This window comes from Pleurodeles waltl, chromosome 2_2, assembly GCF_031143425.1.
Source record: "Pleurodeles waltl isolate 20211129_DDA chromosome 2_2, aPleWal1.hap1.20221129, whole genome shotgun sequence".
Classification (NCBI taxonomy): domain Eukaryota; kingdom Metazoa; phylum Chordata; class Amphibia; order Caudata; family Salamandridae; genus Pleurodeles; species Pleurodeles waltl.
The window spans coordinates 874114803-874141137 of NC_090439.1; the positions used below are offsets into that span (position 1 = coordinate 874114803).

Consider the following 26335-nt stretch of genomic DNA (forward strand, 5'->3'; position numbering starts at 1 on the left):
AATAAATCCAACACTGGCATCAGTGTGGGTTTATTGTGCTTGGAAGTTCGGTACCAAACTTCCCAGCCTTCAGTGAAGCCATCATGGAGCTCTGGAGCTCCTAATGGCAAGCTCCCAGCTCATGTATTTAATATGGCCACACTGCACTTACAATTTCTAAGAGTGGACTTAGACACTGTATGGGGCATATTACTCATGCAGCTATGCCCTCACCGCTGGTATAGTGCACCCTACCTTGGGGTTGTAAGGCTTGCTAGAGGCGCGACACACAGTGGTTTGTGGGCATGGCACCCTGGAAGGAGTGCCATGTCGACTTTACCTTTTTCCTCTCCACCAGTCCACACAATTTGCAATGGCAGTATGCTTGGTGAGGGGTCCCTTAGGGTGGCACAATACATGCTTCAGCCCTTAGGGACCCTCCCTGGTAACAGAGCCCTTGGTACCACTGGTACCTTTTACAAGGGACTTAGCTATGTACCAGGGGTGTGCCAATTGTGGAAGTAGTGGTACAGTTTAGGGAAAGAATACTGGTGCTGGGGCCTGGTTAGCAGGAGCCCGGCACACACTCGGGCAAGTTAGCATCAATATCAAGCAAAAAGTGGGGGGTAACCATGCCAGAAGGGGCACTTTTCTACATGCACCACGTGCTCTTGTCATTCGCTGCCCTATGTACATACTGGGCTTCGATGTATGAGACTTTGCTGGAAGTTACAAAACTGCCAGATATGTATTAATGGGAGTGCGACACCCTAGATATATTTAAATGTAGGAAGACCCACAAAGTTCAAACGTGCTTCGCCAGTGTGGCCCTCTTACTGGCAAAGGAAACCTTGACATGCTTTGGAGGACTTTGAAGTCACCACCCCTGGTGACGTGGAATGAGGCAGTGAACAAATGAGGGAAGTCTAAAGGAGATGCAGTTTATTACAAGGTAGCCCACCATCTTTTCAAACCCTTATCTGCATCTGGGACACACACCTCGAGCAGTGCAGGGAACTCACTCAAGGCACTAGCTTGACTCCATGACTGTACAGGGAGCCCAAATACTCTACACTTTAAGCCCCTGTGCTTGGACTGGGCCATAGCCCGATCACCTTATCAGCCCCGTGGGACCTTGTCATAGAAGGCAAGTTACTATTTAAAAGTAAGCATTAAATGTAGTCATATTGTTTCTCCTTTTAGCTTCCAATAGATTTGATTTATGTTTTAGCTTCAGACTCTGGTTGCAGGGGCTTCTGTGAGTCTGGATTCTAAATTTGATACTGGGTTATATTTCTAAGGTGTCTATATGGAGCTTCTCTTAGGTGTCCATCACATGGGTGACTGATATATTTTTAGAAAGCACGCTAGGCTCTTTGAGTAAACTTCTGTGGTGGAATTGTGACTATGTATTTTGCTGTTCCGCCCTTTGAGGCTGAGGGGCCACACCCACTCATCTTTGGCCCTTCAAGAAGAGAGTCTGTCAGGATAAGCAAAGGTTAGTCTGACAGACAATCCTCATTTTCAGGTGAGGCAGCCAGGATTTAGACATGCAGTATTTGTGCAGGCTCCTGGTTCCAGGAGCCGAACTTTTTTGGGCTGAGGACGTCACGGCTCCTGTGGGCATGACCTCCTCAAAGGTCCTCAAGGCCCTCCCCCTCAGTGACAAGGGATAGTGTCACCCACTGACTCCAACCTGAGTACTTCAGTTTTAAGCCCTGAAGTGTCTAGGGCCAAGTGTCAATCAGTGACACGTCATCACAGAGTGGGGTGGGGTCAGCAGTCTATCTAAAGTCAGCCAATGAGGGAAGGCAGAAGTCATAACCCTTCTGAAGTCAAAGACGTACTGTGTTTTCTTAAAATATATCAGTCACCCATGTGACGGACACTTATGAGCAGCTCCATATAGACACCTTAGAAATATAATGCAGCACCAAATTTAGAATCCAAACTCATGGAACCCCTGCTACAAAAAAAGAGCCTAAAGCTAAAACACAAATCACATCTATTGGAAGCTAAAAGGAGGAAAAATATGGCCTCACTTAATGCTTACTTATAAATAGTAATTGTCTTCTATGGCAAGTGTGTCTTCAAATACAAAGCCAACTATGGGTATGCAACTGTACCATAAAGAATATCTAATGTGAGGTCTTTTAATCTATCTCAAATGACCCATACTGTAGTTAAAGGATTGTCTGATCACCTACTCCGAGGCAACATATAACAAAGCTTTCCTGTTTTTTAATGATAAAATTGCCACCACGATGATTTACTTTGCCACGATTAATATACCTGATGTTGTTAAAACAGTCTCTTTGTTATTAGTGCAGTTCTATTTCATTTTGTAGATCAAATTGATTCAGTATGCTCTTTGTTGTTGGTTTCATGTGATGGTTACTTGCTTAGGCAATATATGTTAGTGGGGGATGGTGATTTATGGAAGTGGTTGGGCTCAAAAGCATAATTCAGCTCTCTGCCTCAGGCCTTGCCAACCGCCGGACCAAACTTTCAGATCGTACACAGGCAGACTTGCCTACACACACAGTTGCAGGCACACACCTAGACATTCACACTTACATACACATGTGCTACCAGCACACAGACTTTTAAGCACAAAAGCGTACCTACGTCCCTCATCTGTCTCCAGCAGCCAGAGGCAGCAGACCCATGTGCTTCCACCCAATCAAAATCTAGACTAGGGTTGAAGGTACTGGTTATGCCTTTTTTCACTATTCCAGCTTCTGATAGGACAAGAGAGCGCATGATTGATATGACCTCAGACTTTATTATCTGACATGCTGTACTAGCTAGATGCTAGTGCAGCTTGTCAGTAATGTATTGTGCATGTGTGAGGCCAGACTGTAACAGCCCCGCTTGACGTGTGCAGTACAGCCAGTGGAGCCCTCTTCTGCTGGCAAGGTTATATTACAGCTTTTTCATGCAAACAAGCACTACGTGAGATTGTTTTTTTTAATATAAAAGCTGTAATATGCTGAGCGGTATTGGCAGAAAGAGGCCGTGGTGAAATCCCTTGGTGCCTTTCAGGGGCAGAAGGTGCTGATATAAGTATTTACGTAAGAGCAGTTTTCCCTGATTCTCAGGAACTGACCACAGGTTCTTCCCCAGATCTCCTGTTTCAGTCGAATGGCAGTGCCCTAGAAATGATATCCTCTAGGTTCCCACCATTTCCTGTGAGGAAATTACTGCAATTCTCTGGAAGGTGAGCCTTATAGACTAATCTCTCAGCTCAGTCATGGGGTGGGTGCTCTGCACCTTTCCTGAGCATGTCATAACATGTCACTCTTACTTCCACTGACACCTGTTTGCGACAGGTCTCAGTACCATCCTCTCTAAAGTACTCTATTGCGCTGCTAACAAACAATGATCTAGAATCACTATCTATGGAAGGATTACAGGTGGATTTAATACTAAACAGAAGCAAAGCTTTAGCCCTTTAGAATGTTTGCTTTCAGTTGATACCTTGACACTCTTTTGTCTGTTTGGTAGTGCCATTGAAAAATAACAAGGCAGGGCTTGTTTAATTAAGAAAAATTATATTTCTAAAGTTATATTTGAACGTTTATAGCACAACACTGTTTTGCCTGTAGGGACATCTCTCTCCACCTACTACTTATTTTTTTAATTTGTATGTTTTGCTGGGAGCCAACATGTCACCTGATGGCCATTTCCAGTCTAAAGGTCTGTAAACGTTGTGACAATAGTGGGTTCATCCTTTTTGTGGGAAAGTAGTGGGTGGTGACCTGGACTGGCAACCTTCTGTTGCCCTCCTTAACAAGATGAGGCTATGTGGGGTCCCCTGAGCTATGGGGTTCAATTCATCCTTAGAGCAGGTTGTTCCCCATACGACTGAACTATGGGTCGAAGGCTTTCTTGACTGGATAGTGATTTTGAAGGTGTAGATGCTGGCAAAGGTCTCTGGTAAGTGTCCAGCAAGTTCCAGGAGAATTGGTGTCAGATTTCTATGGATGTTAAAATCACTTTGTCTAAAGCCCCTAATGCACAACTATTCACAATGTTTATTTTCTATAAATTATTGTTATTGGTTGCATCAACATATCAAACAGCAATTTACCACTCAAGACATTCACAGTGCACCTAGGCTACTGTCCTCCAGTGTAACATTGATATATTCAGTCCACAATAGATTTGCCACCCTCTGCATATGTTAATCCATTTCTTGGGGCAGCCTCTGCAGTTGTATATTTGTGTTTCATCTGGCATGCACGAGTCCATGTCTTCTTTCGATCTTGCACCAAGTGCTTTACGCTATGCTCCTCAAGGTCTGGCAATGTTTCACTTGGCCATTGCCCATCCCAGGTTCACCCATAATTGACAGTACTTTGAAATCCCAATGTCTCCTCATACGTTTAATATGCATCTTTTGGCAGAGGCCTCCGTTTGACTACCCAGCACTTCACATGTACACTCTCTGATTCCCTATTGCTGTATCTCTGGACAAGACCGTGGTATATGAAAAAAGGAGCCCTGCTGTGTACAGCTCCTAAAGCAACCGTTGCTGTCCTTCTTCGTATTTTCTGCTACGTAGGCTTGGAGTAGTATTGCCTATGCAATATGTGTATGTGCAGCTGGATTTGTCAAAAGCCTGACTGTATTGCTTGCTCCCTATGAGCCCCCAACGCCTCTTCCCACTGTACCCTCCTCCAGATCGCCTACATCGACCTTGCATCTCTCATTTAGAGTCTGCATAATATCAAGTGAATTTTTTTTATTTTTATATAACTGCTCAAAAGGTTAGTCATCACACAGATTTCTCTTGTTTTTTCTGATGTTGATGGAATGTTAATGAGGGGTTTGTCTGACAGAATATCATGACCAACATTTTTGAGAGGCATAAATATTGTGACGAAAATGTTTTGCCTTAATATTGTGTTCCAGTACATATAATTTGAATAGCAAAACTATTGTGGCAAAATTGTCTGTGAAGAGAATATTGCCAAAAAGGTAAAAAGATTGTTTTTTTTTTAAAGAAATAGGAACTTCAAAGTTATTTATATGAACTGTTATAATAGTTGAACTTAGTATAATGTTAAGTAGTTATAATCAATGATTTATATATATAAATATATATTCTTTGAAGAATATAATGTAACAATTGTCCATATACATTTGAATTTAAATATTAACAGCACAATGAAAAAAGTAAAAATACATACAACCAGCAAAACTGTAAGCTAATTTGAATATTAACATAAATGTATAAAAATACTTCTTAACACTTTAAATATACAAACCAAACAAAAAATCTTTCCATATATACAGGGAGTGCAGAATTATTAGGCAAGTTGTATTTTTGAGGATTAATTTTATTATCGAACAACAACCATGTTCTCAATGAACCCAAAAAACTCATTAATATCAAAGCTGAATATTTTTGGAAGTAGTTTTTAGTTTGTTTTTAGTTTTAGCTATGTTAGGGGGATATCTGTGTGTGCAGGTGACTATTACTGTGCATAATTATTAGGCAACTTAACAAAAAAAATATATATACCCATTTCAATTATTTATTATTACCAGTGAAACCAATATAACATCTCAACATTCACAAATATACATTTCTGACATTCAAAAACAAAACAAAAACAAATCAGTGACCAATATAGCCACCTTTCTTTGCAAGGACACTCAAAAGCCTGCCATCCATGGATTCTGTCAGTGTTTTGATCTGTTCACCATCAACATTGCGTGCAGCAGCAACCACAGCCTCCCAGACACTGTTCAGAGAGGTGTACTGTTTTCCCTCCTTGTAAATCTCACATTTGATGATGGACCACAGGTTCTCAATGGGGTTCAGATCAGGTGAACAAGGAGGCCATGTCATTAGATTTCCTTCTTTTATACCCTTTCTTGCCAGCCACGCTGTGGAGTACTTGGACGCGTGTGATGGAGCATTGTCCTGCATGAAAATCATGTTTTTCTTGAAGGATGCAGACTTCTTCCTGTACCACTGCTTGAAGAAGGTGTCTTCCAGGAACTGGCAGTAGGACTGGGAGTTGAGCTTGACTCCATCCTCAACCCGAAAAGGCCCCACAAGCTCATCTTTGATGATACCAGCCCAAACCAGTACTCCACCTTCACCTTGCTGGCGTCTGAGTCGGACTGGAGCTCTCTGCCCTTTACCAATCCAGCCACGGGCCCATCCATCTGGCCCATCAAGACTCACTCTCATTTCATCAGTCCATAAAACCTTAGAAAAATCAGTCTTGAGATATTTATTGGCCCAGTCTTGACGTTTCAGCTTGTGTGTCTTGTTCAGTGGTGGTCGTCTTTCAGCCTTTCTTACCTTGGCCATGTCTCTGAGTATTGCACACCTTGTGCTTTTGGGCACTCCAGTGATGTTGCAGCTCTGAAATATGGCCAAACTGGTGGCAAGTGGCATCGTGGCAGCTGCACGCTTGACTTTTCTCAGTTCATGGGCAGTTATTTTGCGCCTTGGTTTTTCCACACGCTTCTTGCGACCCTGTTGACTATTTTGAATGAAACGCTTGATTGTTCGATGATCACGCTTCAGAAGCTTTGCAATTTTAAGAGTGCTGCATCCCTCTGCAAGATATCTCACTATTTTTGACTTTTCGGAGCCTGTCAAGTCCTTCTTTTGACCCATTTTGCCAAAGGAAAGGAAGTTGCCTAATAATTATGCACACCTGATATAGGGTGTTGATGTCATTAGACCACACCCCTTCTCATTACAGAGATGCACATCACCTAATATGCTTAATTGGTAGTAGGCTTTCGAGCCTATACAGCTTGGAGTAAGACAACATGCATAAAGAGGATGATGTGGTCAAAATACTCATTTGCCTAATAATTCTGCACTCCCTGTATGTGTGTGTGTGTGAACATATAACATTCCATTAAATGTACAATTATATTTCAAAAATATCAGTAAGAAAAACTAAAATTTAAAAATATATATATTACAAAACAAATAAAGAATTAAAGACACATACTAAAATTTGCAATTAAAATGTTTTTCTTAATATATGATCATTCCAAACTACAAAGTATTAAAAATAAAAACACACAATATTAAAAACACACACACACACACACACATATATATATATATATATATATATATATATATATAGTTTAATCAACATTAGGGAAAGTGCTGGACTTCAGAGTGTTAGATGTACTGTTCCCCACTCCAGTCTAAGCAACAGTAGGGAAAACTGGACTGCTGGAAATATAATTTACTATTCCCCCTCCACTCTAAGCAACATTAAGGAATTGCTCGGGGGATTTACATGTAACATTCAAACTATTAATCATTTTTACAAAATATTTTAAAACATAGTATCAGAAAGTCATGTAATCAAAATATATATGTAAATATAAATCAAATGCTACATAATTTAAGAACATAAATTCAATAAACATTTTACATTGATAAAAATAAAATTCACTTCTCTACCTACAATCAAAATAACTCACAAAAAAGCAATAAATACAACAATTTGAGATTGTATTTAAACACAAGAAATAAAATGTAACAATTAAACATTTACAAACTTCATTAAAACACATACACATTTTAAAATAATTGATATAAAGAAGTGAACCAATAAAAATGTACATGACTACGCATCAAATTTTAGGGAAAATTTATTTTAAAATATTATGACTGCAATAACGTCCCACCCTATTCGCCTACAAACCCAACAACCCACTAATAAAATAAAGATAAGTAACACAAATGTAAAAATTTAAATATACATTCAAATCAAGGAATTAATTACAATGACTCACTTAAGCAAATAACATAATTACTCAATTAAATGTTTGATTCACAATAATAAATTAATATTAAATTTAAATTCATTATAATTTAACTTCCCACCCTATCCCCCTACAACCCAACAACCCGCTATTAATGTATAGGTTAGCAAAATATATATAATTAAAATATACGTTAAATTAATAAATAAATACATAAAATAACAAAAACAATGTACATAATTCTTATGCAATTTAACTTTTAAATTACAATAAAGAATAAGCAGTTACATTTAAATTAGTTATAATTTAGCTTTCCATCTTATTTCCCTGAAAACCCATAACCTTTCACTACATTTAAGTTACTAATTATACGTACATTTTAAAACATTAACACCAGTTATGCTAACAATACTAACACCTAAATTTAATTTATTAACTAAAACCCACCATGTTAATAAAAAGTATTTATTACAACTATATGATAGTAAATTATATTCCTAATGATTCTACATATGCAAAAAGCAATATTCTTGCTTTCGATGTTCTGCTACAGGATATTTTTGTAGTCACGTTATTACTGATTCAATATTCATTTCACACTACATTGTTAGTGCGATAAGTGTGTCATTCATCTAAGGGAGATTTGAAAATAGTGTGACCACGTGCTCCGTTATCATATTGGATATATTGTTGCAGATATGTCTTTATTTATTTCCCTTCCTCAGACTCCAGGAGAGTTGTGAAAACTCTCAATTCAAACAAAGTTATGAGTAGCAGGCTTTGCAGTAAGAAGTGACTGGGTTCAAGTTCTGGTTCCACAGTAACACTTCAGTCCCTACAGTGTATTCCAGGCCGCAGTTGAATGAGCTGTCATTGGGTAGTACGTACACATTGGCCTGCTCTCATAAAGTCGTTTGATTGATTGACTGATTCGTCCATGCATCTCAGTTTTATTCCCAGAGTAGTGCACGTGTTGACAGCTGTGGAAGTCCCTGCTGCTTAGCTGTTTCCTCCATCATGGGTTTAAGTACACCGGGCGGCAGCCATGCTTTTCATCTCTGGAAACCTTTCCTGCACCATCTGGCCAAGCATGATTGCAGCAGTTATAAGTTGTTTTTATATAGAGCCACGCAGAAAACATAATAATTCCATTCTCGTTAAAATAAATGGTTAAAATAATTAGGCAAAGTGAAATTGAGTTGGGGCTGGGTGCAAGCAAAGAGGACTATTCACAAAGACCATAGATATGCCTGTTATTACTCTGAGGATACATGGCTGCTCTGTTGCATTAAATCATGACCGGTGGTGTTGAAATCAAAGCAAAGCATTTGTTTTCCTAGCCTTCCTGATAAACCTCCGTGAGACATTTTATGATGTCATGTGTGTGCTGAACATCACTGCCCCTAACTTGCCCACAACGCACCATTGATTTTGTTTCGCTATTTCCCTTTCAGCAGCCGGTGGGAGCTGTGCCTCTTGTTATGCCAGTAACTAGAAAAAAAGAGGATGAGGTGTCAGTTGGAAGTGCGCCTTTGGCAAGGCCGCCGTCAAATCAGGCCTCCGAGTACGCCAGCAGTCCTGTCAAAACAAAAACTGTTACAGGTATGTTCTCTTCTTTAATTGAACTTAAAAAAACACATTTCAGTAGGGATCAGCTGTGCAAACACCATGGCACACCTTTCAGTCTTGAATAAATATTCCTTCTGAGAGAGATTTATTTAATTTAAAATTTCTATAATTTATACTCATCAGGATACTTTTTTTCATGTAAAGCGTGTACTGTTCCCCCTTTGGTCCTGTAGGCCTTTTGCGAACTTGAACCTGTTGGCAAGGCACAAGGGTTCACAGCCTCCAAGCGGCCCGGGAGCCCGCGCCGGGCAGAGTGTGCGCGGAGTCACTTGGAGAATGCGGTGCTTTCCCAAGCACACACGCCTTTCCTTTAAGTAGCACTATACCTGCATACCCCGGACACCCGCAGGTGTTTGTAGAGCACGGCGAGAAGACGCAGAGAGCCTGTGATGAAGGGAGGGACAGGGTGAGGAAGAGAACAAATTGCCCTTGAAGGGTAATGTGACAGAGGGAGGAGGAAAGAGAGCCTGGTATGAATAGCATGGTCGAGTGACAGGGGGAAGTAGAGAGCGTGCTATGGAAGGAAAGCGCGGGCGAGGATGAGAAGCACAAGCCTTCAATGAGAAGGGTGACAGAGTGAGGAAAACAAGTAGAGAGCCTGTTATGGATAGCACGGCAGAGTGAGGGACAGGAGGAGAGAGTCTTTGCTGAATAGGGGGGCTGTCGTGAAGGGGCAGAGGGGGAGGAGACTAGAGCATGGTATTAATGGAGGGTTGGGCAGAGTTGGAGACACAGAGAGCAAGTGATGAAAAAAAACAGTGCAGCCTCCCCCCACCCCCACCCCTGCCGAGCACTGCCGGAATGCTCATTGTTTGCTTTTCAGACAGTGCCCATTTTGAGGGTGTTGTGTGCTGTCGGGCACCCCGGCGGGAACATTGTAATAAGCTTGAGGGGGACGCTACCAGCATGGTGGAAGCATTATCCCCTTGAGTTTGGCAGTCAGCTTTTCCAACCACCAAACTCATAATCAGGCCCAGAGTGTTCTCTGCCCTTCGTCCCATGTTGTCACTAAGCTGCCACAAGGGTAGCTACCTTTCTTACAACCAGTGTTAATGTCACATTGAATGTATCTACAATTGAGTGTCTGCCTCAACTCTAGATAGACAGTTGTATATCATCAAGAAAATTGGTGGAATTAAGTAGGGTGCTTCTGCACCCTAAAGCTCTTAGATGCATGGTGCCTTAGATTGTTTTATTATTCTCAACTATCACTTTATTTCCGCCTCCACTCACAATGAGGACTTTAGGCAGACGAAAGATGATATTTGGGAAAGATACTGGTGATTATTCAGACAAGGTATGCTGAGCTTTGTGGAAAAGTCACTAATGTACTAAATATTAAATGTGATTGTTATGGTAAGCTCTGCAGTTTCCTTGAAAACTGCAAGCTGATTTTTTAGAAGGAAAAAAAAGTATTTGCCAAAAAGTATGAGCTATTTTTGAAGGCAAAATAGCTATTTTCCAGAAAATAAGGGGCAAAATGTTCGCAATTCCAACTATATTTATAGTGTATATTAACATGATAGTTCATGCTGAGTTTATAGCATGGATTTCGTTGAGCCAGGTGAGACTTATTGCTATGGGTAGTATTTTAGCGCTCCAGTCTGCTATTGATCAGCTATGTGCAGTGGCGTAACATAAACCCATGCAGCCCCTGCAGAGCGGGGGCTCATGTGCTCCAGGGAGCCCTCTTCAGCACGGTACACAGTCAAAATATACCGTATTTTTTGGCGGTGGGGGCAAAGTGGTGGGTGGTGAGCCAGGGATGGGGTGGGCAACCCTCCATGTACTTTGCATAGATGGCCCTCAAGTTTTGTTACGCCACTGCTTATGTAGATAGATTTTATGACATTTTCATCTCCATTGCTTTCTGAGGCCTGTACCCGCAAGGCTTTTATAACTTTAGGCAGGTGGAGCTGACATTGCCTATTTCTATCTCTTCTGTCTGTGTCTGTAAGAACCGTCGATAGTCCAATTGTCTGAGATTGGATAGGTGGACCTTGGAACTTTAGAAAGCAGATACATCTCTACGGGTTCAACAGGTGTACAGGCCCCGGCCCCAGCCCCTGAAAGCTGTTGTAATGATAATGCTTATGATCCAGAAATGGGGATGGCATGATGCAGATATAGGAACATAAACAGCAGCAGAAGGAAAAAGCGAAGGATGAGACTATATACATTTAGTACGATGTTAGGTGACTTGTTCAATCCCTGGTTATGTAAAACCTATAGATTTTTGGCCAGATTATGTGAAATCTATGCTGTAAAATATGCTTTCACTGATCCCCACCTGACGGGGTGGTGGTTTATACCTCACCACCTTGAACGTTTACCAGCTGCCACTGGGCCCCAGAGTATGTGCCAGAGCAGTGCTCGGCAGTGCCCCCTTTTACTGGTGCCCTGGTGTTGAGTCACTTATGTTTGTTCAGAGATTTGGTGCCTCAGAGTGTTGACAATAAGTTGCATCCCTGCAGTGTGAGCAGTGACTCCTTATATGAAGGGAGAAATGGTGATGTTTTGAGTGCTCACCAGAATATCTAGCCAGGTGTCCTGAAAGCGTCAACCCAGTCAGGAAATCTTTGTCAGGAACTTCCCATTTTTCCTGATTTAATTGCTTTTTGGGAAAGAAAAGTCCTGTGGAAGGCAGATCCTGAACACAGTTTGTGATGTGCCTTATAAAAACACATGGTCTCTTAAACAGTGGAGGGCTCTTAGTATCCTGGGATGAACTGCAGCACAGCTCACACTCCCGAGATGCGTTTTCTGGCCGCTCCTTCCACTTGCGGGCTTTTGAGTGTAATTCTTTATGAGACTTCACACAGTTTTTTTTATTTTGCGATACATATATGAGTTAGAAGCATTGCCCAAAAAACAAATTTATTCCGTACCCGCGTGTGCAGAGTTTATATGTTCATTACATCAAATGCAGCTGTAAGCCTGTTTAGCCAGCTGCTGTAAAGTAATATTTTCCTACTCAGCATGTTCTTTCATATGGCAATCATGAGGGATTGCACAGCTAAGTAGCCTTCCCTTAATAACAGTCTCCGGCCTCTGAAAAATGCGTGTGCATTTTAGTTCCTTCACGCTTGCATTTGATAGATCCAGCAGGCCCATCGGTTTCCAGGCCGAAAATCTTGTTTACCTTGAGAATGTCTTGGAGCTTATCAGACTCCGTTAATCAGTAGATTTGTAGAGTGCATCTTGTCACTGCTGGCAGGATGCTCCTATACTGCAGAAGGTGCCTCTACCAAAGACATATCCAAACTATCATCATATGAGGTGCAATACACTGTGAACACTCCACGACCACCTTCCTTCATCCATGTGAGTGATTGTTAAATTAGAAATGGTCAGAGATTGGATACTGACTACCTCACATTAACTACATTTGCAAATTATCAACTTACCATTTGTCAGCCCTATTAGTGTGATTGTAAATATACATTTCATTCTGTCAGTTGTCAACTGTCAATGCTCCCCATGCCAACAATTTGTCAGCCCTATTAGTGTGATTTTAAATATATGCTCCTCTCTGTCAGTTAAGTCAACTGTCAATGCTCCTCAGAACGTTTTGGTTGAAAAATGAATTCTGGTTCTCAACCGTGCAATGTCTCCATCATTCTGACTGGCATACTCTTCTTGTAAAACTTGTGCCTGGGGGTCACCTGCCCGATTAGTGCATCAGGACAAAAGGAAACATAAAAGCATCAGCTCCCTGTGGCTTGTGGGATTCTCAGTAGCAAACAAAGAAAGGCAGTGCAGAAAATGGCTCTGTCATGGTGGCTATTTCGCTGCTTTGAGACTTACTATGCATTGGCCAAGAAGCAGCCTCTAGAAAGGCTTGCGGGCTCATTCCTCCAGGGCCAAGGCTGCTACTAATGCGTTAGTGCATCAAGTGCCTCTTCTTGACATCTGTCAGGCTGTGACATGGGTGTCAATGCACACGTAGATGCCTCGACAGCGAGGTCTGGTGGGATTGGAATTTTACCTGTTCAGGACCTTTTAGTCAAAGTCCACACCACAGGCCCTCCGCTTTGGGGAGGTACTTGTTTGCTATCTATTCTAAAGGTAAGCAGTCTTCCATCAGAACAAGTGCCCCTCCGAGAATCAGAAGAAGACTGCCACGTTCCCGTGTTTCAGGGCAGATTAGTTGCAACAGCAGTCCAGTCCAACACGCGCCTATACAGGTCAGCTGAGAATTTCAAGATGGCAGTAGCATCCCCGCTCATTAGGGAGGCCCTGCAAATACAACGGGCTAGCCTCAACACCTGCCTTCTTGTTTGCCTGTATACTTATGGCTTTTTCCTCTGCATTTTGGGAATCCTTATTGGGGATCCCATCTCTGGGTCAAGAATGGAGGGATCAGGCAATAAATGTTATACAGTAAACCAGAAAGGCTCTGTTGCTGTATGTAGAAAGAAAGGTGAAAAGGGAGGTTGAAACCCAAAGTTGAAGACAGAATCCTTATGACCAAGAATTGGTACCCTCACACAACCGAGTGGGTGTCATGCTCCATCATAGGGTCGGCTCCTCATCTGGCCGGTGCTGCAGTGCTGGTTGGGCCCCGCAAGAGGGCGCTCTCTTGGAGATCTTTTTTGTTTTTCCTCTGTAATGGTGGATGTATGTTTGATTATGTGTAGGGTGGAGTAAGGGCAAACTAGTGTAAAGTGAGTTAAAACTATCTAAGGGGTACCTAATCGGTTTTAATATAGTGGTCCCCTTGACAGTGATAAAAACAATAAGAAAAAAAAGTGCGATCATGAGGGCTCCGTGTGCCAAGATAGCCTCAATATGATTAATGCAAGGTCGACTTGCTTCACGCCTTTTGGTCCAGATGAATCCCTGGCATTTCTTCAGGACCAGGAGAATCCTTACCCTACAACTAAATAGGATGTGTGATAATAGGTATTTCCCTAACAAATAAATATCTCTATGAAGTATTGTCCAACTCAGTTGGATAAACCTATCAGGCCCCTTAGGTCAACAACTGAGTAACGTGCACTGCTGTAATAGAAGTGGCCCTGCTCAGAGAGGACCAGAGACCTACCTCGACTCTGCTCACCTGGAAGTGAAAATGAATTGTACACATCAATAGTAATTAATGCCGCTCCTGAATGTAGGAATATGAATAGAAACATGAGTACAGTTAGCAGTTAAACCTATTTAAGATGGCTGCTGCGATTCACCCTGGCTGGGAGCCATTCCTCTCAAACGATTCTAGGTGGAACTGATCATCAGAGTACCCATTACACTATATAAGAATTAGCTCAAGCTGCTTCACCACCGCATTTGGAAGATGAGGCCCACAGAGCTAGATTGGGAAGTGTTCTGCTTTGCTTCAAACTAAGAGGAAGATGACACCAAGGAACGCAGCACTCCTAGTTTGACTAATTAATTTATTAAGGCACTTCCCAGATATCAAATAAAAGCACACAAAAACATGAACATAAGCATTTAACTTGAATGCTGTAAAACACACGTAAGTGCTAAAATACTCACAGCAGTTAAACAATGACGGGCATAAAAAGGTGTAATACATCAACAATGAATAAATGCAGTGAATATATATGTGCACGGCAAAGCTAGATAATTAAGAATAAAAATGCATCACCAGGGGGATCGAATCAAACATCATCCTTGCCAACATCAAGCTGAAGAATCCTGGACAGCTGAGACAAGAGAACATTCCCCAATGGGATTTTGTTTTGGGCACTGCGTCCACCCCCAAAATGAGTTCCTTCTGCCTCAGTGCCAAGCTTCCCCGCTTTATATACCTTAACCAAACCCAAAAGGAAGGTTCTGGCAACCTTCCCCCTCCCTTCGAGTAAGTTATGAAATTCAAACGCTGGCTGTACTTGGTCTGCTTTGAAAACACGCAAAGTAAGGGGCCCCACCTCAATGCTCTTTCCAGAGACAGAGGAGCAGTACTTTTCTATAAATATAACATTGAAAACATACCCAAGCTGAGACTGTCTTATCACGGCTACTGTCCACATCCCCGATGTTACGTTCCTGCACAGTGCAACCCGGTGCTGGTGGGAAGAAGTGCAAACATGCTCTATGAGGAAAACAAGCTTGGTGTGGAAAAATCCTGAGCCACCTATGTGATGGCAAGCACCTGAAGCTAAGCACAAAATGGAGCCAGTGGTCAAGATGGAGTCGGTGGTTAAATACAGATAACATTACAGTAAGTTCTTGCTGATCAGTGATGCAGTAACTAATACCAGTGGCCCCCGGGTCATTTGTTGGTATATCTATTCCCCTTTGCTATTAATGTAGGGCTATTGTGCCCATGTATTTACAGTATGTGACCTTTGATCCCAGCAAGCCCTTTGATCACATGAGGCCAGAATAATCTCCGTTACCATGTATGTCCCCCTTCAAAATCACTGAGAACCTGATGGCTTACGTTCCTGTATTTACTTTCCTCTTTATGTGTGAATATGTGAAGCACTGTGTGAATACACTTGGATAATTAGATGACTGCATGGTATTTTAACACTGGCTCTTAACAGGTACTTTAAGTCACACCGGGTCACTTATCCTGGCTTATAGATATTAGTATTTCTAAGGTTAGAGGTCACACCCTTTTAGAGCAGGTTTCATTGTTTAAACTACCCATATTCTAACACAGACATAATTCTGTTTCTGTGTTCCTTCTCTATTTTTTTTAGATTACTTGAAGTGTGTAATCTGCAGTTTTCAAACAACTCACCCTTGATAGTAGGGTTGGGTAACTATCTCCTGCTCTTGCATGGAATGCATGCGAATGCATAACTTCTGCTCAGTATGATTCAGAAGCTGAAGGGTATTAGGGCTCCTGATGAAATCTGTGTATCTTGCATAGCAGATAAAGCATGTCGACCTAGAATAGTACATTGCTTTTTACATTGAAGTGGAACTTTAAACTAAGGAGAAACACACAAATGTGGTAGCTGCAGTTCAAACACACAGGCAGTGAAGGGGAAGTAAGCCAACGCACATCCTCCAAAAAACTGGAGAAACACACACAAGTGGGGTAGCTGCAGAGGGTGTTATTTGCCCAGTAATAGTAAACAACAATATTCTTCTTGGACTTTGGGAATCCCTATCAAAGAGCCAATCCTTTTGGAAGAGGAAGCCTCACCCATATCATGTAGCATGCTTCATCATGGGCAACCTCGCACTACCCTGGTAGGATAATACCACCAGGGCATATTCAACCTCCAAAAAGACAGGGGGAGGGACAACAAGCAAATATATCTGGTTTGTTTTAGGTCTGTGTGTTCATAGTTGTGTGATATGGTTGGAGGCAGTAACAGAAAACACACATGGAGGTACCCAAAAAGCAGTCGGTGGGACCCTTAGTGAAGTACAAGATTCTAGTTGACACGTTTTTGGCCACCCTACATTACATGGCCACGTCTGTATAACAATTTATTGGTTTCAAAGTAATGGAACCATGCTTTGGAAATGGAAGAAAGATGTTAAATAATTGAAATGGCCGAAGAATGAAGGAAGTCACTGGTTTACTCAGATCCAAACTTCATGAAGATGTAAGGGACTGGGAACTAATGTTATTGAAATCCATTGGCCCAGCAGATTCATTTAACGTGTCTCAAATCAGTAATACCTGAGATCAGAATATACCTTTCAAGGTCTTAGATTGAAATGGACATGTGTTTGTCTAAAAATGTTTGTGTAATGATAATTATTTCTTATTAATATGTTGGGCATGATTTATATACCCTGCTTCTTCAGGGTGCCACATGCTAAGTAACTTTTTTATTTAATTTGTTTGAAAAAGAGAATAAAATCAATCTAAAACAAAGACATTTCATAGGCCATGTCTCTTGTAAACAAGTCTTGGTTGTTCTTCTTGGGGCACGCCTCTTTTAGCCTGTTTTTTTTAATCCACCTTAAGGCAATACTGCTCCTGCTCTATTCATGGCAATGTGAGCGAATAACTTGAGGATCAGCCTTGTTCATGGCTCCATCTTGGACGATGGAAGGAGCGGGATGATTCCCAGACTGCATCCCTCAGGAAGTGTTGCAAGTGCGCTGTCTTTGATTCTTGGCTTTCTAGGTCGAGCGCGCATGCATTTCTGACCTGTTGTTAGTTCTGTGGGATTTTAACCACGCCCACCTCAGGCCTATCACTTTCACTCGTTTCTGGGCTTTTCTTTCAAAAATCCCTTGATGTCATTGGTAATTCTTTACGTTTGTCCCTCCTTGAGGCTGATTTGTTACCGCCTCGGGGGTTGAGCCTGTTACATGGATAATTACACATTTGCCGATTTGATTTACTGTGAGCAGACAACTTTTTCATTTATTTTGTTTCTCCCCTTTGCGCTCCATGGCGCTTTCAAGTCTTACACAGCGCAAACTCAGTCTGCAGTATTGGAGCGCTTTGCATGACTGCCAGTTACTTCTCAGTTTATTTTTTCCCCTTTCGGGCTCCATGACGCTTTCAAGTCTTATTATTCCTCAGCATTGTAAGGTAAATGACTGGCATTCATGTATGCACCAGCATTTGGGCAAAATCCTGTTCATTCATGAGTTAAAGGGTTGTTTGGGATATGAATAGACACAAAGCGCAGTTCATCCTAAAAGTACAGTAGCAGGAGCACATCGTCTGCTTTGGATGGAAACTAAGCAACTATTTCGAATGGTAAACTTTAGAGATGAAACAATGAGAGAGTGAAATTCTCATTGAAATATGTTCTATATTTTGAGATATGATTGGTGTATTTGTATTTATGGGAATATATGCGTGTAGTGGGATCAAAACTATATTACGAATGATTGAATCAAAAAAAAATATGCACTGAAAGTAGCATAATATAATGACTCAAAAGTCTTATAACTGTTATTTAAAATAATAGTATCATAAAAGGACATGCTAAGAATGTATTAATGGACAAGGAAGTAACTACTATTCTAATATGGCGACTGCTTCTTCGCAAGCTGGTGCTGCCTTGAGGTCCTGCTTCTTTATCCATATGGTAGCAGCTGGGTTTTCTGGTGTTTCACGGTCACTTCTGCTGAGAAAATATGGGTTGGGAGCAGGGTTACAGCTTCTCTCTGACTACTTCGAGGTGAGCACACTGAGGTTGTAGTCGATGTCGTGAGCATGGGGGCGAGGAAGTAGACAGCTTACTCGCACCTGATCTATACTGCTAATGCTACTGCGCTGAAGCACGTACTAGCAGTTTGCGGCCTCGTCAGGGATCCTGTCACGACTCATTACGACCTTCTTATCATAACGGACCTCCAGAGGATAATATAAACTTTCTTCCTCACAATTGTTGCTTGGCAGTTGGAGCTTGAGATCTCCCCAGGGCAGTGGCACAGTTTGTCAAATGAGGAACCGTGTTTGTGGTGTCCTATGAATGGATTGAATTACCTATAGTCTGCATTTATGTAGTGACTTTATTTAAAATATGAAGACGGGTGCGATTTAGTAGTAACCTTTTTTCTTACAAATTATATTTTTGTTATGGTGTCGTCAAGGGGCTGTTTTGAGCATTACGGTCTAATGCCAAAAGTTTATTTTTGATAAAGGTCTATATGATAAATGTATATGTTTTAATAATCTCTCCTTATTGCAGTTATAACCATGATTCAGGCCAACTTAACATCCTTGTTACACTATGACTGTTTGAACACTTGATATGTTTGGGTGACCCTTCTAGTCTATTTCTCCTCTGTTGGTGTCTGGTGTATTTTTGGGGGAATTGTGTTACCCAGCCAGCAACTCTGATGGTGGGGTGGTGAAAGTGGTATTCTATTGCAGTTAGCATGGCAGGTTTAAATTAGGATGCTAAATGGCAAAATGTTCGTTATTTGCTGCACATAGAGGAAGAAGGTAAATGGAAGTGCTTTAGTTATATGCATGGCACTGGAATTATGTGGCAGAAAAAGACTAAATTATGAGCCAGCGTTGACCAATTTATGTGGCAAGAAGAGACCAGTTATGAATTTACAATGCCAATAGCGCTAACGCCAGCAAATGCAACACCTATTGCATTCCAAATGCTTGTTCAAAGTGAATCTAGGATCACTAAATACCCCCTGCGGTGATAGAGAGAAGCACCTGGGGTATTTGGAAACACTTTCTAGTTCGTTCTCTCTTAAATGGTGCGTTTTTTGCCACCTCTTTTCCTTTCAGTGCCTCCTCAGGGGTAGTAAGTGGTACATAACTACCATTTACAAAATTAATCCAGATATGCTCTTTTTAGAAAACCGCTGAAGCTGTTTCCAGAGAAAGCAGTGGGATTCTAGTTAATTGCTGCAGTAAATGTCCAACTGTTTAGAAACACTGCGGGAGATTTTAATGATGCGAAAATAAGAAGACAACAAATGCCATTAAGCATGGAGTGGAAGTGACCTTCACAGTATTAAATTGCTTCACTGAAAACGCACATTCTCCCTAGCTTTACCTGCATGTGTTTGTTTAATTTTTTTGCTTTCGTGTTTTTTATTGTGGGCGTGCATGTCGTCATCCCACACTTGCATGAAGCTGAGTTGTTGCCCCAGAAGCATGAATGCATCTGCAAGGAATAATTGAGGAATGTGACTCTCTCGAAGCCTTGTTACAAGCCGTTCATTGTTACCATTACGTAAGAAATTATATACACCCAACTGTACATAATAAGGCTATAAATTCCACGGAGCGCACTGGTCATGTCATAAAGCACGAGGGCAAAGCTCAAGTGCTTTGCTAATGTCACCGGAACGCTTAGATAGAATTACGGCCTTTTATGAAGCGTTGGGGTGTATTTTATTTTCCTTGCTATGCGGCAATCAAATGTTTTTTTAAAAAGTTTACGAGTTTTACAGCGTGGAAACTGTTTACCGCGGTTGTTCCCAAGGAGATGAGTAGGAAGTGTTTGCTGTGCATTTACAGGTTAACTAAACATTAAAAAAGCTGAGTCCTGGTGCCTCATTCCACGAGACTTATCTAAAATCCAACTTGTATCAGGGGTTTACTTCATCTGACCCTCGGCCTGCAGTCCATCATAGTGCCAGAGGCATAGTAAGTGCCCCAGCCACCCTAACACAAGCGAGGAAAATGATGCCCCCTTTCCTTGTTTCCTAGCACTTCACATTAACCATAATTCAAAGATGACATTAGAGGCACAGCCTCCCTCATCTTCCTGGACCTCTCCCCAGCATTTGACACAGTCTACCATCCTCATCCAATGCCTACATGACATTGGAATCCAAGGACACACACTCAGATGAACCTGCTCCTTCCTGACTGGACGGACCCAGTAGGTCAGACTGACACTGTGCACCTCAGACGCCCGCAACCTAATCTGTGGAGTTCCACAAGAATTCTCCCTGAGCCCGACCCTGCTCAACACATACCTGATCCCTCTAGCCAGCATAATCCGCTGTCATTATATCAACGTCCTCTCCTATGTAGTAGACACACAACTCATTCCCTCCCTCCTGGACAAGACGCCTAGTACCTGGATCAAGTTCAGTGCCCGCATGACTGAAATCATCCACTGGATGAAGACCAACTGTCTAAAGCTGAATACTAACAATACCGAAACTGTGATCTGCAGGGCGAGCACATCGCCGTGGGACTCCACCTGGTGGCCAACAGAGGTAGGACCAACACTACCCCCATCACCTCTGGCAACAACCTTGGGATCATCATCAACAGCAAACTCAACATGTCCGCCCAAGTCAATGCAGGTGAAACCTCATTGATCAGGATGTAACAGGATTGGTATGATCTTAGTCACCTCCTGGTCAGTATTTTAGAAAAATCTAGGACTTCATTTTAATTAAAGAGACTGCTTGGTAGGATGGCTAGGTCAACGCTGGATGGCAGGTAGCCCTTCTGTATCCCTTCCTGGAACAGCATTTAGCAACTGCAAGGCCAATGGTGGTTTACATTTAGCATAGTACTCAAGGGAGAACCCATCAGGACCACGCATCATACAGACTCAATGTCCCTGATGGCCTTTGCTAACTTCTTCTTTGTGATGGGCAAGTCCAACATTTGCCTGTCCTGTTCGCACAGGGTCCAAAGCGGGAGGTCCAAATAATGGAGGCAGTTAGTACATGCACCATGGTTTCCTGTTTGGCATACATAGCCTGTCGTAAAGAAGCAAAGGCTATTGTTAACAGCCAACACTGTATCAGCCATCTCACTGCTTTGGAGCGATATATGCAAGGATGTTGGAAACACAGGGCCTGACTTAGGGGCTCATTATGTGGCCGGCGGCGTTCAGAGTCATGGTCAGCCAAGGCGGTGCTGAGTTCAGCAATCTCTAAATCATGCCCGTAGTCTCTACTGGCTAACTAGTATAACAGTTTCCCAGATCTTTCTTCCTGCAACCCATAACATGCCTGGTGATCTCACTGACTCATTGTTGCTCTCAGAATATGACCTAATTTCAAATGTATGATTCAGTGTATTGCTTATCCATGAGTCACCAGACAGTGAGCAACCACTTTGCTCCTACTCCCACAATGAGCACCCAAAGCGAATTTCAATGGGAAATTATCAATTATGCCTCAAGAGAGAATATGGACCCCTCTTGTGGTGTGGTGGACATTTGTTTGCAGGACAGAAGAAATAATCAATTCTGGACATGGATTTATGCACTGCAGAGACATGGATATATTCTTGCGCATGGTGATGCCATGTCTGCCAAATATTGCACAGACTCAGGACGCAGGATCAGACAGTGAGGGCAGTACAACGTGCAGGCTCACTAACTCTTACCCATTGTGTCCACGTCACAATTCACAACTGTGTTGAAGTTCTCATCCAGTATGAAAATACTATGTGGGACCAGCAGTTTGAGGACTCCATGCCTTTTTTTGCTTATTTGTTGTGCTAACAAAGTTATAGTGCCTGCAAACTATTATGCCTTCTACTGACACATAGCAGGCCTTGTGGGTCAATTCCAACTCTGGAAATCATCAGGAGAAGCAACCTATCTACCTTGACTGCTGTGCCCCTTTAATATCTTGTATACCGATAATGATACACCCTGTAATGCCCAAATTTCCTCTGGTAGGGGCACTTTGACACAAGAAAGTGCATTTATTGCAAGATTAGGACAGCAGAGGCGTGACACATGGCAAACTGCAAAATGCTGCCTCTTTGTTGCGTTGGTTGAGGCTCTTGACATTACAGGACATCACTTTAAAGGAGACAGTGGTCTTCAAATGTAACATCTCAGTAACACAGGAGTAGCATAACAGTCCATGTGTTGGAAGCCCTCTGCATCTGAAAGCCTTGTGCACTATTAGCGTTGAATAATACAACTGTAGAAATAGTGGGCAACTAGCCTAAACAACCCCCCATGCTTCTCCGTTGAAGCATCTGTGCCCACAATAGCCCCGTACGTAACAAAGTGTAACTGTTGAATTCTGGTGTGCCCCCCACCCCCAATCAATACGATATTACTTTACAATGAGAAGGAGGACACAACATATTATGTATGCAATCTCGGAACAAGTACCAGCATTTAAAATGATTGTCTCATGTCGCTGAATCCATCTCATGTGTTCGAGTCCTCCCTTGAGTGGAGCAGTCAGAAGGCCACCTATGGATCCCAACTCTCCATGTAGGTGCGCTCCCTCGTGGGGGAAGGTTGCATCTATTTAGGCTATTTTGCCCCTCGTGGGACTCTGGTATTGCAAACACTTTCATCACATTAATCTGTTAAGGATTTTCTTTTTTGCCACCCAGTTCCATGCAGCCTCTGGTGAATCAAATAGTTTGGGAGTTACAGATGACCTTGAGCTGGGCCGGAAAGATAAGCATGTATTTTATGTTACTGTGGCGCATTTTTGTTTGACAAATTTAACTGACTTCCTGATTACAAAAGAGCAACATTTGGTGGTTGTGGAAAAGGTGCCCCTAAGAGTCTGTGGCTGTCCTGAGAATGCCATCCCAGTCCTAATAGTTTTGGACCCTGGAGACGAGAAGGTATGTGTATGTAGGAGGGAGTTCTGTGGGGGTAGCAGGGTACTACACCCGGACCCCCTGTGCCATCTTTCCAGGTTAATAAAGGATAAAAGGCTTTGGAAGATATCCAAAAATATATCAACTGTTCAAGGAATCGTTCAGAATATGATCTCACCCGTCCCCCTTAGCTTCTGGGTAACCCACAAACCTGAGGTTATTCCTTCTAGCCTCGCCTTCTGCATCTCCTTCTTGGTCCCCCAGCTTTTTGGATGCCATAATCAATAGGGGCTCTGGGGTTGAGATCCAAAGCTTTGAGTTAAAGCTCAACAAGGCAACCCTCAGTCTCAGTCATCTTGTCAACCACATTTCTCACTTCCTGCCGAAGCAGCATTACATCCATCCCAGCCTCTCCAGTTTTAGTCTCAGGCACCAAGTGTGAAGCCTGGATTGGTTGGATGAGGATAGCTCCAGTGTACATTTCCTCCTGCGCCCGAAACGGCGGTGAAACGGCTATGCATGTTAACGAATGAAATAAACTTTTTTGAATTTTGAAGTGACATTATCATATTTTTACATGTTTCTTGAAGATTTCTTTAAAAATGGAGGGGTTCCTAAAGTTAGTCGGTGCAGAACATCCTAGTTTCTTTCTTTAACGTCAACCTTTAAATAAATGCCTGCCTGTCTTTTTAATGTTATTGCTGAGTCAAGTAAACAAGATCCCAGTGCTGCTTTTGACCAGGGGACCTTTTGTAAACGCGAGGAGAGTTGAATGCGGCCCATAGGCCATACTTTGAGTATGACTGATTTATTGTATGGATAATCACCTCCACAAGAAACAGTGCACCCTGTCCAAGTACCCTTCTACTTCTGTATGAAGTGCAGGTTTCAGGTGTTACACCTAATACAGCAAATATGAAAGCACGGAGCCAAAAGACCATCTTTCACCCTGTACCAGTCAACCTGTTGTAGCCAGATCCACTTATCAGCATTGCAGGACTGGGTGACATGCTCAGAAGTAGTAGGCCATCTGAGGACATAATGTGTTCTGTCCTGGATACGCTTTGCACCATTGAGTTGAAGATCATGACATTTTCTTCTATTGGGCATAGTGCTGCATTGCCACTGCACTAAGAGGTTGACCAAGTCTTCTGCACAGGGCCCGAGTCCAGGGGACTTGAATTGTGGAGCAGAGCTTGGCTATTCCCGAGGTGGTTTCTGTCACTGACAGAGCATGACTGTGTAGGCCCTCCTAGTGATGACTCCTAGCCCCTCCGGCAAGCTTCCACCTCCACTACACCCACTACCCCTGCCCAAAATACAGTAGGCACAAGATGAAGCAGGGCCATTTTGGGGGTTTGGTCCCCGGGTGAATCAACCTCTAGCACCACCCAAATATGGGCATGTTATTGCAGTTCTCCACAACATCTAAGGTTCACCATACCCAAAGTTTGACGCTTTCATCCTCTTAGCCTACTTTCCTCCTTTTGAGGAGCAGGCCTGGGCTTCAGTCACTCCAGACTAATTGTAAGGTTCTTAGAAATCTTTGTCCGCCACCAGCTAGCTGGCCATTTACTTGTTAGTCATTATGTTTTAGGAGCTGACCTCCTCTTAGGGAAGGTAGACTCTATGGCAGACAGATCAGACCCAACTAAGCTGTAGGACTAAGTGCAGCTGGATCAGGACAGTCAAATATCTCCCAGGTTCCTCCGACCTGATTGCAGATCATGCCTTCATGCTATTGCCATCTGCGGCTCAGTCTTCTTGGATGCTGTGAATGACATTGCTGAACTCTTTCAAATTCCATTACTGCAGCATCTCACTCTGACTGTGGTTCCGCTCCCAACAACCTCAAAGCATCTCTCACCAACCCCAGAGCAACTCTTTCTAACTCCATTGCAGCTCACTGGGGTTCCTAGACCATCTGGAGATTCCTGTGTCTATCTGCGCTGATGGTTCTGATTCAGCAAGTGGCCCGTAATAAAACCTTGTCTATAGAGAACAGGATAAACTGCATTGTTACTCTGTCAGCACTTGAACCAGTTCTGTCCCGCCTTCAGTGATAGACTTGTGAGATATTGTCAAGTTATTCATCACAAACTGCAGCCCTGTTGAAGATTAATTCTCAGTGATGTAGGTTCTGAACATGGAGGCCTCAATTTCTAGAGTTACGACTTCCAAGGCCTCTATTCACCTTGTGAGTTCAACTCCAGTTAGTTTACTTTCTGTTTATGTTCTGAGGTTAAGAATTCACATGGCACCATTTTTTTATTCTTATTTCCTTTTGTGGATGCAAGTATCCTTGGAGGGCCAGATATTTGGCAGACTATTTGGCAAGGATTAGATCGTATGTGGGCAAGAATGACTATTGACTTTGCAAGAACAATTTTGGATTCATCAAGATAAAAGCTGTTGATTGTGGGAGGAACATGAAGGGATGTTGTATGTTCAGGGCACCCAGACGTCCACAAATGTTGTAGACGACTTAAGCTGGTAAACACGGTACTCTTAGACTAGTGGAAGAAATAACAGAATGGTCAGACCAGTCATGAAAGGTTACCAGTAGTTTTCTTAGGAAGGATCTATATTTTGATTTGCAGAGTGGCGAAGGAGGGAGAAATGTCCTTATTTACAGTTTCTCAAAAGGATGACGCCAAACCCAAAAAGGTCTGTCCAGATGCATTCTCGAACCATCCCGAATAATGTCTTTGGTAGAAGGAACAATTGTGCAATGTATGAATAAACATTTTAAAAATATACTAAAATACTTGGATCCTGAGGAAGCAGCAATTCAAACCTGCCAGAACAGGCAGACTTGGTCAGTCACAGCTTTTAATTAGGCTGTATTTCTCACAAAAGACTGAAATGTCCTCCCATAGAATTAAGTTTACTTTTGGAGTTAGTAGCTCACTAAATTTAAATTTACACAGAGGATTCCAGAAGAACTCCTGGGAAGCTGCAATAGTCATAGTATACAGGAAATAGTGTTGGATTTCTTCTGTGAAATTTCATTTACTCACATGTGAAGGCATTTTCGTATACAGCATT

General features: G+C 42.3%; 1 protein-coding gene across 3 annotated transcripts in view; it reads left to right on the forward strand.

Annotated features, from left to right (window-relative positions):
• Window positions 1–26335, forward strand: part of VPS13B (vacuolar protein sorting 13 homolog B) — a 2423697-nt gene that overhangs the window by 979815 nt on the left and 1417547 nt on the right. For 2 of the 3 annotated variants that reach the window (XM_069220546.1, XM_069220547.1), the window contains exon 21: window positions 9195–9342. In XM_069220546.1, the coding sequence (XP_069076647.1) occupies window positions 9195–9342 (148 nt within the window). The remainder of the gene's footprint in view (window positions 1–9194; window positions 9343–26335) is intronic. The other variant, XM_069220545.1, reaches the window with a different exon arrangement.